This window comes from Agelaius tricolor, unplaced genomic scaffold (genome assembly GCF_023055355.1).
Source record: "Agelaius tricolor isolate 1412-34295 unplaced genomic scaffold, bAgeTri1.0.p SCAF_3, whole genome shotgun sequence".
Taxonomy (NCBI): Eukaryota; Metazoa; Chordata; class Aves; order Passeriformes; family Icteridae; genus Agelaius; species Agelaius tricolor.
In genome coordinates this window covers 36,351,222-36,366,536 of record NW_027269263.1, presented here as the reverse complement: position 1 = coordinate 36,366,536, position 15,315 = coordinate 36,351,222, and the positions used below count along the sequence as shown (strand labels likewise).

At 40.7% G+C, this 15,315-nt stretch overlaps 2 protein-coding genes across 2 annotated transcripts; both read right to left on the bottom strand.

The window, feature by feature from the left end:
- Positions 1-2,960: 2,960 nt before the first annotated feature.
- Positions 2,961-6,027, bottom strand: LLPH (LLP homolog, long-term synaptic facilitation factor). Its single transcript, XM_071423491.1, has 3 exons — positions 5,869-6,027; positions 5,592-5,775; positions 2,961-3,191 (listed from the first exon to the last, which is right to left on the bottom strand). Exons 2-3 carry the CDS (start codon positions 5,770-5,772, stop codon positions 3,028-3,030), a joined length of 345 nt encoding a protein of 114 aa, XP_071279592.1. The 5' UTR covers positions 5,773-5,775; positions 5,869-6,027; the 3' UTR covers positions 2,961-3,027.
- A 467-nt stretch (positions 6,028-6,494) lies between these two features.
- Positions 6,495-13,835, bottom strand: TMBIM4 (transmembrane BAX inhibitor motif containing 4). The gene is made up of 7 exons (XM_071423490.1): positions 13,214-13,835; positions 12,071-12,179; positions 10,699-10,804; positions 9,583-9,616; positions 8,526-8,643; positions 8,014-8,059; positions 6,495-7,345 (listed from the first exon to the last, which is right to left on the bottom strand). Exons 1-7 carry the CDS (start codon positions 13,395-13,397, stop codon positions 7,139-7,141), a joined length of 804 nt encoding a protein of 267 aa, XP_071279591.1. The 5' UTR covers positions 13,398-13,835; the 3' UTR covers positions 6,495-7,138.
- Positions 13,836-15,315: the final 1,480 nt, after the last annotated feature.

Genomic DNA, 15,315 nt, shown 5'->3' with positions numbered 1-15,315 from the left:
AGCAGTTTCATAACAACACAATTACACAATTAAAAAAACCCAACCACCACAACTTTGACAGTGCCATTTAAGTTACATACTTTCAGACTTCCATCAGTTTGTTTAATCAACTATAACATTTTCTCCCTCAATCCCAACCTAAATAACATTTTTTAAGTAAAGACCAATGAATTATGATATTACTAGAATGCTGTTTAGAAGCAAATCAGTTACTTCTTTGAAAATCCCTCTGTGGAGTTTTAAAATATGTATTTCAGTCAAAACCAATTATGTTTAGATTAATTTCTATTGGAAGGAAACATGGCTTTTTCCATCAACTCAAACAGAAACATGTTTTAGATTCAGCAGTATGAATCAAATACTCAAAGGCAGCTAAGTAATTTGGTATTTCCATTCAAAAAATAGAGTTGGTCAAAACAAATTCCAAATACAAAATTACAGTATCCACATACAGTATATACTCAAATCCCAGAAAGTAGAATTTCCCTGCTGTATCCATGACTCAGGCTCTGGTTACATCCATGCTGCATGTTTAGCCAGGTTCCTGCTGTCTGTCTACAAGCAAGCTTTTAGCTTGGATTACAAATCCCACCCAAACAAAATATTATAAAATATCAAAAATATTTCCTGACCCATAGAGAGCTCTGCCTCACCCGAGTGAGATATGATATCGTACACAATACACTGGTACTAGACTAAGAGCTCTATTCCAGTAAAGACCACATTTATTCCTTTCTTATCCTCCATTTCACCTCAAAAATCAAACAGGATGTCTTAAAATATCTGTAGTTTAAGTGAACATGTTTGACTTTATCCTGGACACCATGAAGGAAATACCTCACACAGCCAGTATTGTTACAGGAAGGAAGCAACTTCTAAATAAAACATCAGTGCAGCATCTGCTGTCTTTCCCTTAAGATTCAAATTCTTAATCTGGTCACAAAAGCAGCTGACTAATAAAGCTACACAACAAAGCTCAGGGTTAGGTCATAAAAGCACAAATAAGCAAGACTATTCAGTTATGAAGGTAATTTTCTCTTATAGAGGAAGCAGCAGTGAAACAGCTCTGGAGAGAGGACAGCATACGGGCAGTGCAGCAGTGGCAGGCTCGATGAAGATGAGGCAGATGATGGCTGTGCACCTAAATAAACTGACTCTGAAGCTGTACATCTAAACAGGGGGACTTTGCCAGTTTAATCATCTCCACTCAGGAAAAGCAGCCTGCTTTCCCATCGGGAGCTGCTTGAAAGTCATGATTTACAAACAACATGTCAAAAATAGCACTCTGCTTACTTTACAGAAGAAAACAATTGTTTTTTCACACTTAAGCCCAAGAAACTCCCCTCCTCAATTCCCCAAAGCATGTATTAAGCAAAATAAAGCCTACATTGTTACAACAATAAATAAATATAATCTGACTGTTCATTCCATTCCATTCCTGGTTAAACACATTCATAAACAGTTTCCTTCACATGAATCAATTTTAAAGTAGTCCTAATCTACATGCTAACATTTGGATAAGTTTGATACCAAAATCTAGATCCATTTATCTAGTAAGACCAAAAAAAATTGATAGCAGCAGCTGTTTTTATCAACTAGCAGGGCTTTTATCAACTTAACGGAAATATTTTTAAAATACAAAGTTATCAATAGCATATAATTTGGTAATATGTGACCTATATATCTTACCAAGTCATTAACTGTCAATTTATGTGAAAATAGAAGACACATTGCTTTTTCCTTTAACATTGTTGTAGTTTTTTTATGTACCTTTCCCTAACAATAGTAATAAATCCACAGTATTTTTCCAGAAAAACTTAATTTTCTATCACACTTAGCTCATCTTACCAGAATTTAGCATACTCCAACCTAGTGTAATTAAAATAATAGATCTTCTTTCCTATGCCCAAGTTATCATAATGGATACAAACCACAATTTGTGCATAATTACAGAACTTGGATCTCATCTTGCATGAGCTGGACAAAGGTTATGCCCTGTACCCATGCCTGGTACTTGAAAAGGCAACATACTGCAGCATTGGTACTGTAATTATTTCCATCCTTGAAATGAGAGACATTTTAAAAACACAAGCTTTCAGGGCAACTAAGCCTTGCATCTGTCATCACATGTTATTGCCAAGTAATATGCACTCAAACGTAGCTAATCACACAAATGGCATCTGTTACACAATCACACAGTATTTTATCCTATGCACACATTGTAAAGCAGGATAGGTAAGTACCATTTAAAAGGAATAAAAGGCTACTGAAAATATATATGGAAAGCAAAATTCTCGTTTACTTTACTAAAACATGGAAAAGATCTTAAATAAAACTGTTTTATTTCCATTTGGTGCCTTTGCGTTCTCTCATTTTAATAATAAAAGAATCAGTTGTACTTGCACTTATTTAGTTCCTACAGTATTCCTGTTGCAGACAGCAATGAAATATTTTGTTGTTCTCTTTGTGAACTTGTGTCAGACTGACACTTTCTCATTTTACTTGCAGAGTTTTCATGAGGTCCTGGTTTTGTTTCAGCATAAAAATTTTGGAGTTACATATGAAAATATATTTTTGTTAATTATCAGACGTTAAAAGCAACACAAGTCGGAGCAACAAATTTTACAGAAAGATTTAAAGGATACTGTGTTTACAGAATTCTTTGGTTATATTTACTAAAAGACAAGTTACACTGACAAAGACCACAGTACAAGAACATTTGGTTTAATTACTTTTAGGATTTCCTTTACTGCTTTTGGTGCTCACAGTATAAAAGATGGAAGACCTTCACCCCCAAGAAAACAGATAACCACACACAATTAGTCTATTCAAAGGCACTCAGCTTGCTTTTTAAGTTTGGCAGACACCAAGCTGTAATTTCTTTCATCATTTGCTGGGCAAATAGTCTCTTCAAAAATTCATTCAACACAATAAATTATACACAGTGACCAAGCACAAAATCTCATGATTTTATGTGGAAAATTTATTTTGTTAAATAAAATATTCATGATCTTTACAAAACTGATTTTACCAGACGAGGCCTTTGGCCAATTTTGATTTTTTTTTCCCTTTAACACGCTGGGCCTTAAGCTTCTTTCTTTGCCTGGAATTCATCCATATTGGGTACTGTCCATGCTGGTCTAGAAGAGTTTTTTTGTTTCGTTTATTGTCCAGCTCCATTTTGCAGTCATCTGAAAATTAAAGGTATTTTTAGTGAGTAAAATATCAGAATCAGCTTCACAGAAGCTATTTTGTTACTAGATTTCCCCAAATGATAAAAATATCCCTAGACACAACAGTATTTGTACATAGAGAACTGAAGGGTTTATAAACTGAAAGCACTTTCCAGACCAGTGTAACTGCAACCCAGGAACTTCAAGAGTTGACAGTAAATTTGCAATATTTTTCCTAAAGGTCACGTATGGGCAAAGCATCTTATTCTTTCATCAGCAATCTGTTCCAATCCTGTGTCTAAGAACACTGTAATTCCATCATGGAAGCATGCAGGAAGCCATAGGCTTACTGAAAGATATGCACAATTACACACTTTTTAGGATGTAACAGTTAAGATCTGCTCTAAAAAATTATTCTGACTGGAAAATGAATACAAGTAAAAAGAATAGTAAGGAGAAAAGGTGAAATCCAATGACAGTAGGAAGTATCAGCCAGTGATGCCACACTTGCCTCAAGGAGTGAGCCTGACATCAGGTCTAACACATTTACAGGCAGAAGGAGAGGATTAATCCCTAGGATGAGGAAGACTGCCCATGACATGGTCACTCCCAAGAGATGAGGAAGACTGCCCATGACATGGTCACTCCCAAGAGATGAGGAAGACTGCCCATGACATGGTCACTCCCAAGAAGGGCGTCCCCAGCTGCCTAACATCCCATGAACGTCATGTCTCAGGGAGATAAGAAAGTGCAAGAGGAGCACCTTGCTAAGTACTGACTGCAACTGTGCTCTGTAATTACATCCCAGCCTTGTTCCCAAACCATATGTGCGCAACTCACGCCTTTACCACAAGTTTTATGGAGAGGAAAAAAGACTTTGATGTACTGCTTGTCTGGTGTTGGGAGACAAAGCTCAGGAGGAAAAGGCCAACATGCTGCTTCAAAAGTTGAGGTTGATAGGCTACAGGAATCTGCATCAGAGATGTGCTTATGGAGCCCTAAACTGGGGGGCCTGCAAATACTTGCAATCAGCAGAGAATCAGCACAGGGGCCTGGTGGCAGAACCAAAAGCCTATCCAGCACAGCAGACCTTTTATTATTTTTTTCTTAAGAAGAAAAACGGGAAAAAAAAATTCACAGTGTGCTTACCCTAATAGGGTAAGATGTCTATAATATTTACCTATATACTTTCTTTGGCTGGAAAATGATTTATCTGTCTACAGGAAGTACATATTATGGGTGAAGTTTTTATCTACTTCAGTTCTCATAACACTTGGCAACGCAAGCTCCTACATTTAGTACTGAAAAGTCCTCTCAAAGAAAACACCATTATTTTCACAAAACTTGTAGCTGTTTTGTGAAATACATATTTTCTTAGGTATTTCTGAGGCTGCTATCTCTCTGAAAAAGCCAACTGAAATTGGCCACTGTAGAGAAGTTGCCAGCAGAGTTGAAAGGAGGTGCAAAAATGACAGATAGTCATGCATTTATTTCAGAAACTAGGTTTAAAGGAATGATTTCTCCTTCAACTTCAGCATCAGAAGTCTGACAGTGTTCCAAAACATTTTGGAAATTCAATTCTAACTAACCCTTAAAGAATAACTCTTACACCTGGTTTCTAGGACAAATCTGAACCATGGACAAAATGACAGATTATACTCGAAGCTAATCTTAATTGGACAAGTATTTTTTAAATACCATTTTATTTCCATTTCCAATATCAGAACATCTTAAGTGGCACAAACTGGAGAATCAAAATAAGACTATGATTTAGTATGGACGTCAGTTTTGGAAAGAGGAGGTGTTTTTCTGACTCCTATCCAGTATGCAGCTATTTAAACCTTTGTTTCCCTTTCCTGGGTTACTTCCTTTACAGTTTACATTCGATTCCAGACACAAGGAGGAAGATGGCATTATTTGTAGACACCTAATACCATCCACTCCTACACTACGTGCAATGTAACACTAATTAGTATTCAGAAACTGGGCCCGTATTACTCCTACCCCAATTACTCTATGTTCAGCAGCCTCCTCAAATTAGGACAGTTTGGCAGCAAACATAATGCTGTGATTGGAACAACTGCTAACTGGTGAATCCGCATTCACCTGAGGGTCTGAGAGATGTCTCTTTATACAATACGTTACGTATTGTATAAAGATAACTAAAACCAAATGTTAATAACCTTGTTCCGCAAGTGACCGGATGCAGTGTGGACAGTATGGATGCCAGTGTTGCGAAATGACCAGAGTCAGTGTTTCAGCTTTAAAACACAGGCTTGCCGAGTGCCTGTTCTCCCCCTGTAACAACCACACACACGGCTGATGCCGGCGGTGAGAGTCACAGGGCAGTACCAGCACCGCGGGCCCTGCCGCACCGGGGCGACTGCAGCAGGAACAAGCAGCCAGGGCCGCACTCACCTTTCGCCTCCAGGACCTTCTCGGGGGGCACCACGGTCGCCACCTCCTTGACCTCCTCCATGATGACATCCGCTTTGGTTCCCAGGATCTTCTTCAGCCTCTCCAGCTCCTTGGGCGCGTTCTTCTTCCTCTTCTCCGCCCGCATCTTCCTCCTCCATTTGCTCCTCAGGCTCTTCGCCATGTCCTGCGGGGAGGGAAGCGGGAGCGCTTGAGGGAGGGTCGCGCGCACACGGCGGAGGTCGCGCGCACTCGGGGGGGAGGGGCCCGCCCTGCTCACCTGCCGCGCGCGAGGCCGCCACACACACTCACGCAAGGCCACGCGGCCCGCCCGCGCATGCGCACCCGGAGGTGCCCGGCCTCCCGCGGGGGTAGATGGGCTCTACCGTAAGTGTCGGAGCGAGCGCGCAGCCGCACTCCCGCTTGCGCCCCTGAGGGGCTGTGCCGGACGGCGCTGCGCGGCCAGGGCGAGGGGGAGGCATGAAAGGATAAACGTGTGCTCCATCACAACGTAAAAAGCAGGGATTTGTTCTTAGCTCCTGCCCCGCTGTTCTGAATGAAATCCTAAGGCAAAGGGGGAGGCTATCACACTCGCTCAAACCCATCCGCAGTGGTAGCTGGGAGGCCTCACGGAAAGCGCACCCGGTACCAGCGTGGGGCGGGCGGGCCGCGCACCTTCCCCAAGTACAGCATTCCTCGTCTCCCACCCCTCACTGACAGGACTGCGAGCAGTAATAATCCCTTACTGAACAGAAAGGAAGCCTTTCAAAACCGTTTTTACGCTGCCTGCCCCTCCAGCATCTCCACAGCGTGGGAAGCAGCCACAGTCCCAGCATCTCTACCCTGCCAGCACCGAGCCGTCTGCAGCGCTCATTCTCAGCATCCCGAAGTTCTCCAAGAACAGACTAAAGGCTTTCCAATTTTTATTGACACACAGTGAGTTTTATTATACATAAGTTGATAAAATGCCATAATCAATCTCCAAATGATTTTTCAGAACACTGATAGGCAATAAATAGTACTAAAATAAAGAATATTCCCTTTAATTGTTTTAACACCTTCACAGCTTCCATAGTGACAGCCCTTAACTAGGACAGAGTACCTCTGTCAGAGATAGCATTTCAATTTACCAAACAACAACAAAAATATCTCAGTGAAACATTGCACAATGGTAAACTCATGCTACCCTTATGTGGTACATAAACGAATGATCAATCCCAAAGGAAACATTTTCAGCAGCTACAGAACAGCAGGGAAGCTTATTCTGAAGTAAACAGGAGTTGGCAAAATTTTAATCCTTAATTACACAGCAAATTAAGTGATTAAAAAAGTGACTGTAATGAAGACAACATGTTAACTACATAATATACATGGTCTGGAGAAGATCTGTAGCTATGTAAAAAGGCATTTTTCCCCCTAAGGAGGGACCAATATTCATGGAATGCAAACATAATAAAGATTCAGTCTTTAGAAGGCAGAACTACTGAGTTTGCAGATCATCCATAAACTTAACTTTAATTGTGCTGTAGTCAAACCACTCCGCTTTTGACTTATTTTTTATTAAATGCCTCCAGAAAACGCAGCAGGTGTAGGAAGAGATTTATGATGTCCAAGTAGAGATTGATTGCAGCCAGTATGTACTCTTCAGGGGACAACTTGTGCATCAGCAGATGAGTGTCATAAATAATAAATCCACAGAACAGAAGAGCTCCAGCAGCAGCAAACACCAACTCTATTGTCTCACTATAGAAAAACAGCTGGAGGCAGATAAAATATGAAAAAGATACTTGTGAATTTCATTTTTTTAAAATATTAAAATCCCTGCATAATGATATGCCACATTTAAAACACAGTCTTTCTACTGTTATGTACACAAAACCACAGTATTATGGTAATATTTCAATGCTCTTATTCCAAATACTCTCCAGTCACACAATCTCTGACTGAGTAAAAGTGCCTCCACTTAAGAGGGAGGAAGCTCTGGTCTCCAGAATACTAACAGCAGACTAGAAAACTAGAAGCTAGAAAATATAATTAAATCTCAAATGTCCTTCACATTCTCTTCATCAAGTAGTCGATCTCAATTGACAAATTTTGTCTATCAACCCAAATACTCCTTTTATGTTGGCAAGAACAGCACCCAACAAAAATCTAAATTGAAAATGTGTGGTTACATGATCACCAGCATGATGTAGAACAGTAATGGATCTGGCTAACAATTTTCTTTCATTAAGTTATAGTGGGCTGATGCAAACCTTTTAGTTACACTAGAAGTTAGTAAAAGGTCTGAGTGACCTGATCTTAGTGGAAGGTGTCCCTGCTCATGGCAGGACGGGTGGAATAGATGATGTTTAAGGTCCCTCCCAACCCACACCATTCTGTGATACTGTGAATATCTTTGAACTGTGAACACAAAGTATCTTACCCTCAAGAAACCTGAGATGATTAAAATCCACAAACAAGCGAAGAGGCTGAAAGAAAATAAATTACACTGTGACTAACAATATACTTTCTTTTAGACTTGAAATATCCTCCTTTCTAACACCTCTTCACAATATATATGGCAAGTATATGGAATTCTTAGATGCCAACTGTTTACTGGTCTCAGCAGTAAAGGTTTTATAAAGCTGTCAAAAGTTATGTTTTAACTTTAATTTTTTTAAAGATTTGAAACATCTGCCTTCTCTCTCAGTGAAAAATCCATGTGAACTAGTTTTCTAATTGTTTTAAGATTCTTTATCACTGAAAAGAATTTACCAAGGATCAGAAGTGGGTAAAATGAATAATTTTAAATAAATAACCCTCACCATTCCCTTGAAGCAGGTTCTATTGACCTGTATTCCTTACTTTACCTGCAAAGCTTGGTTTAAGAAAAAAACCCCAAAACCTTAACAACAACATAAAATTTAAAAAAAAATCATCAATATGACAACATACCCTGCTCCAAATTTGCTGAAATCTCTCTTTGACTGCAAGGTATATGCAGTCAATCCAAGAAATACAGCAGTAGTAAGAATAAAGGCTTGCAAGACGATGGAGACATCATAGAAACTCACTATAAACAGAAAGAGTAATCTGTCAATTAAAGAACTCTACCCTATGTATTTGCTGAGTTATCTTTTGAGGAAACAGAAATTTAAACTTAACTGTGAACAAAATTTAGTAAATTATGCCTGAACTTGTCTTTGCATTTCAAATTCATGATCATAGGACTCAGGGATCGTGTACTAACTAAGTTTGACAGTTACTTTATAATTGTAGCTTCTTAAATGGAAATAAAAGATCTTCCCTAGTCAGAATTATGAACACAGCAACAAAACAAAACAAAAAGATTTTAAGCACAGATAACAGAGATCTTAAGGAAAAAAACTGTATAAATTTTTCACAATATTGCAACAAGGGGAAAAAATAAAACAATCCCCTAAAAATGCTTGAAGTTTTGATTAGGGGACAGGAAGGGAAAGATAGCAGAAACATGTGCAATCTTTTTCTTCCCTCCTTCCTCCTTTTTCTTTTCTATCCCCAAATCAGGCTATCATAGGCCACAATGAAGAGGTTTCATCTTATGCTCTAAGGTATAGTTCAAGATGATGCCATGGTGTGACTGCACACTGCCTCATTTCAACCCTGACCATGAAGCACAGAATTCTCCAAACTCAGATTCCCTTTGAGGAAATTGAGGGGCAGGTAGGACTATTTCAACTTGAAGATCGAGCTGAACATTATGAAAGAGAACATTTTTAACTATACTGAAAGAATGGATTCCCCAGTTTCTCACTTCAAGTTTATACAGTTTCATTTCTGAATCAGAATTCAGTTTTCTCCCTTGATTTCCTGGTTTTGCTGAACTCCTATCACTGTCATTGAAATTTTCAAACAGGATTCATTATCATTTTAGTCACATCTAGAAAACCCTAATGGCAATTGGTACAATATAATGGATTCATTTTCCAAATTCTTTATGGAATCAGACAATAGCATGGCTACTATTTACCTGTAATGGCAACTGTCAGTGCTTCCAGTAGAGTCTGCAAAAAGCAAACCCAAAAAAAGACGAGGGTAAGAAAAAAATCAAACCATTAAACATTAGGTCTCCTGTTAAATCTTTCTGTATGAAAACATGTTTAATTTTCAACAAGAAAATGGCAATCACACTGTCCTCCTGGGCTGGAAGTTGTGTTACATTAAAAAAGTACAATACAAAGTGAAAATGAGTGACAGACTTTCCCTATAGAAAAATGCCACATTTCCTACTGTAAGTGCACAGTATTTATATGACACTTCTGACAAACTATTCAAGGTATAGTAAAAGTAATATATTATAAAAGTAATATATTTGTAATATCTTGTTGGATAGCTGTCTAACAGTGTCTGCATCAGTTTCCCTTCCACACTTACCCTTTAAATAATCTGTTTACTTCACAGCAAAGCTGTCTTTCTGTTTTATCACAAACACAATTTAGGCAACTCTTGAAACATCAAATTTTAATTGAGCTACTGTGACTTCTTTTCAGAAGACTGATTTGCTACATAATCCAAAATATCCAAGAGCAACTGTTAGCCTGGATCCACATACTCACAACATCAGGCAGAAGACTAAAATTTGAGTACAGCTCTGACAGATCTGCCTGTGCTGGAAACATGCTCAGAATTTAGCATCAAAAAGACAACTGGAAGAATAAAGTATATGGCTGGTTTGGGTCTCTGCTGAAGGCTGTCCATTTAACAATTTAAGTAACAGGAATACCTCCTCCTTTCCTACTGAGCAATTGCATAGAAAAAATCCCTGACATCAACAGAACAATGAGAGCAGATAGATTTCTACACACATGCAATAACCCTTGCTCAAATTGGTTCCAAGTTCTAACACTCTTTCTAAAAAGATGCTGAAAGAAACCTGAAGTGCCTGCTATGTAGGAACAACCTGTAGGCAGAATCTCCAAAAAGTAACTCAGACCTTCATAAATATATAGGATATCTTTCAAGGAATACAAGAAAAACAAATGACATACCTCTAGTTTCAAGGAATTAATTACAATGCAAGATATTCAAGGGACTATTACACTGAATTAATTAATCAATTAATAATTTAACTTAATTAAACACTTACAAATCCAAACAGCAGGTATAAATTAACAGGGTGCTGGTGTCTGTAGAGGGTCAGTGCCACAATTACAGCCAGAGATCCAAATCCAGATATCAAAAGCAAGGCAGGCCTGTAAAATTCCATATTAAAAAAAAAAAAAAAAAGATCAAACTTAAATATCTGTAAGACTGTGGAACAGTTTATATAAACTCAAAATTTTAAATGATCATCTAGGAAAAGATATCCAAAGTAAATGTAATGCAAGTTTACAATAAAACTGTTTAAAGAATACTACTACAGATAATCAGTTAAAAATAGCACAGTCACAAGTAAAGACAACTTTTTCATACTAAAGCTCAAGATTGCCCAGTAATCCATGACCTGGAAATGAGCACATACAAAGAAGAAAATCCATCCATACAAAGTAAGAGCATTAAAGCATATGTACCATTTTGCCTGTTCTGAACTCCATATTCAGAGAACTATAAGCACCTGAATGCAACAAACATGGGCACAAACTGCACCAAAGAAAATCAGTAGTGACCAGTAAGTACTGCTAAATAATTCAAGTAGCCCTCCAAGAAAAATGGGGCCAACATGAAACACAAAATCTCAACAGTTCCAAGCAAGTAGGACAATTTTAAATTATCAGGTTTATGTAGAAAACTGTGGTTTTACAACCACTGTTGTATACACTATAGGTTATACAGAAACTGAAACTTTCATGCAGTGTTTAATCCTCCTTTATATTTGGGCTTTAAAGTGAAAGTAGAAGTCCAAAAGTGCATTTGGAGGAAAACAGAAGCTAGACATGGTGCTCTCCTGCTTTCCCAGCTGGTCTTTTCCCTGGCCTGTTCACCGCAGTTTGCATTCTGAGACTCATTTTATCATGAAAATCTGAGAGGCAAAATGAAGCACACCCACAGGAATTTAGGCAGACTAATTCTTTTGGGGGAGTGGGGAGGGGGAAAGGGGAAAAAGAAGATGGGAGAGGGAGGAAGAGGAATAAGACATGATTCTGCTTTTTGGAACAGGCACCTATAAACAACAGCATTCCAAAGAGATTCTAAAAGTATTTAGACTGTAAAACAAGAAATGTCAGTAACTGAGATGTTCTGCAACTCATGTAAAAGTTTGCACAGCATAAATATTAAAATAAGCATGATTAATAAAGCATCGATTAAAATAACAACACAACAAAAAAGGTAATAATGGTTTTCATAGTAAACCAAGGAGAAAAATGTCAGAGAAGAAAAGTTACTCCCTAATCAAGTTAAAAAGTATCTATTACAGCAACAAAACCACAGATTATAAAAATGATTACGAAGTGTAGCAACAAGTTACATAATTTATACCTAACACATGCTAAACAGCTGCATTTCACCTAAGAATTTACCTCTCATGAACAAATGCCTGCACTCCAGTAGAGTATAGGAAAATTGCAGATGTGACTGTGGTCAATAGAACTTGAACAGAAAGAATGCTGTACACCTTTCGCAGAAATGCTGGAAAAGGAAAATAAAAATGAAACTACTTTTGACTTACAGCTTCAAAGTTTAACAGTAAATCAGATACAAGTTTTCATTTTCAGAGGGAACTGTTATAAAGTCAGTGAAAAAACACAGACAAAGTCGTAAAAAGCCATTTTACTTTAAAAACCTGACACAGTATTACAGCAAAATTGCATTTATTCCTGGACATCATTATTTAACTATTAACAATGATGACAAAAGAAATATAGAAAACACTTACAAGGAATTTACTTTCGATCAGTTTAAGACCCACGTACACCCATTCTCACTATACTGACAGCACACCTTCTCTATCATGTTCCTGGTGCCTAATGGACCTAACTGACAGAGGATTAACATGGAAGGCATGCCAAATGCTTGGAAGAAACAAAAATTTTAACACCTCACAGAAGAAATTCCAATCCTTTAGTCTCATGGTTAAACTTCTGTAATTACAGTCACTAATTCTAGTATTTATGAATCACAGAATGAATACGCTTGGAAAAGACCTGTGAGAGCACAGAGTCCAACAGCGCTGTGTCACACGCCATGGCACCCACTGCCACGTCCAGGCTTTCCCTCAACACCTCGGGGAGGCGCGTCTCTGCAGGGACTACGCATCTCATGGGTCATGTCTGGACTTCAAAACTCATCGCGCTGAACAAAATCAGGTCTGAATCCCCGCAGGGTATCGGCTCCACGGGTAAGCGCTCTCCGGAGAACACCCACCCCCTTCACTCACGGTTAAACGACAAAGCCTTCGCCGGCCGCGGCCCCTCACCCTTGATGCCTGACCTGGACTAAACAGCGCCCTGGCTCCGCACTCACAACCTTTGGCCAGGTGAAAACACTGCGCGGAGCCCGAGTGCAGCTCAAGGCCGGGGGTGACCGGGGTGTCACAGGGGCACCTGCCGGGAGCGCAGGGCATCCCCTCACCGCCCCGCCACCGCGGGCAACGGGACCTCTCCGCAAGCGCTGGGGGGTTGCGGCGGAGCCGTGCCGCTCTCCCACCCATCCGCAGTCCTTACCCATGCGGATGTGGACGCTGGCCGAGGCCACGTTGCTGCCATAGTTGAAATCATCCTCGATGGAGCTCCGCGGGTAACGCTGCTCCGCCGCCATGGCCGCCATGGCCGCCGCCAGTCTCCGCTTCCGGGGGGCGCGGCGCCGAGCAGGGCGCCCCGCCGAGCGGCCGAGCGCATCGATCGCCATGGCCGCCGCCGCGTCGCGCAGCGCCGAGCAGGGCGCCCCGCCGAGAGGCCTAGCGCATCGAGCCCGGGTGCGGACTTTGTGGCGGGCGCTGCGGGCGGCCCGTGTGCAATTGAGCTCTGAAGGGCCTGGAGGGAGCTTCCAGTGCCTGGAAAACCCAGCCCTTGGGCTGCTCTTCACCTCAGCTGCACTCCGCTGCCCTCCGGACGGTGCTGTGCACAGCTGCACACGCTGCCTGTTCGGCGGTGCCTGAGGAGCGGCGGCGGGGCTGATGCTCCCGTCCGCCTGTGTGCCACAGGGACGGGCTTCACTTCAGAAACCCTTAATGCAAAGCAGAATTTTACCTCGGCCTTCTCCTAGTTGCGTGTCCCGTCCTTCAAACTCAGTGTAACTGAGCAGAAAGCAAAGATGCCCGGCGTTTCTCAGGCGTCACAAAGCGCTTGGTGCAGTCGGACGTGACGGTGGTAGCTCACACTGAGCAATCACAAAAGGCACCATCTGGGGATGTGGATAACCTGTGCAGCAGGGTATATATACTACTAGAAGTGCTTTTGAAAATTGGAAAATAGTGGCCTGAACTGTATTCAGCTTCTCAAGGGAGAAGTAAATCAGTTCTATGATTTCATGATGAAATAATCTTAAACAGCTTTTCTACCGAGGTGACTTAAGATACTACATTTCACTTGTAGAGACAAGAATTATGAGCATGACTTTATATTCTGGGAAGTATTTATTATTTTCTTACCATCATTTTGCATTTTTTAGTTGCTGCAAGTAGGATCTTTCAGTTTGCTCGCACTGCTGAATGGTAACTGTTTGCAAACAGTTATGTTGTGTGCTTTCTTGCATCTGCCTCTGCAGAAGAACAACACTGATGCTCTCCCAGAAGAAGCATTTAGAGTTCTGGTAAAGCATCTGGTGTTGCCTTCTCCAAATACATGCAGTGCTGTTTCCTTTAAAGTACCTCTTAGAGGCGTTCTGTGTGAGAAATGGAACATTTCAGAGCATTGGTGCAGGAGTTGACTCCTGCAAATAGTTTGAGGCTTGAGACAATTGAAGGACAGATATAACAGTAGCCTTCAAATATTCTTTTTAAGGCTGTTGCAGTCCTCCAGCTGTGGAGAAAGTGTCACATAAGAGGTAGCATGGTCTAAACTGCACTAGGGAATATTCAGGGTGAAAGCTTGAGTACTTTTAAGAGTAATCAGGGTAAAGCTGTGGAATAGTTAGCCTGGGGTTTAGGCACAGGCTGGGAGATAGGAGATGGCAGGAAGCAGGCACGTGAGCCTTTGCACTCACACACCCACCTCCTGTGTGGAAGATGTTGGTCTGATGGAAGCCACCAAGAGTCAGTAATCAGCTTATTCGGCCAGGCAAGAGACAAAGCAGCAAAATTGCCCAGTGACACCACCACAGAGCACAATCTGCCAGAGTTGCTGCAGATGGGAGTGGAAAATTATTTACATCTGCAACACTGATAAAGGCTGCCATTTTCATGCCAAAGGAGAGCATTGCTCTTGTCTTAAGGTCTTTCTTGTTACTTGCAAGCACATACTGAATGCAGTTCTTTGGAATGACTGTACTGAATGAACATTTAATGACACTGAGTCTGTCTGCCTGAGTGCTTTCAATGTCTTAGCAATTTTCCATTCCTCACTTGGGAAAGTATACCTTGTAAAATGCTAAATATGCCTTATGAAAAGGAAAGTGTGTTTTACATTGCCTTTCTTTTCTGTATTTGATGTTTTCATAAACATACCTCCATCACACTATTTTTATTTGAAACCACGGCAGTCCCACAGTGGCTGGCTCGGGGCTGGCTAGACGCTCCCACTCCGTGTGCGTGCGTGCAGGGGTGAAAGAGCTTTCTGTTCTCCCAGCTTCTGCTCCGGGCTCCAGTGTGGGGAGAGGAAGCTTGCTG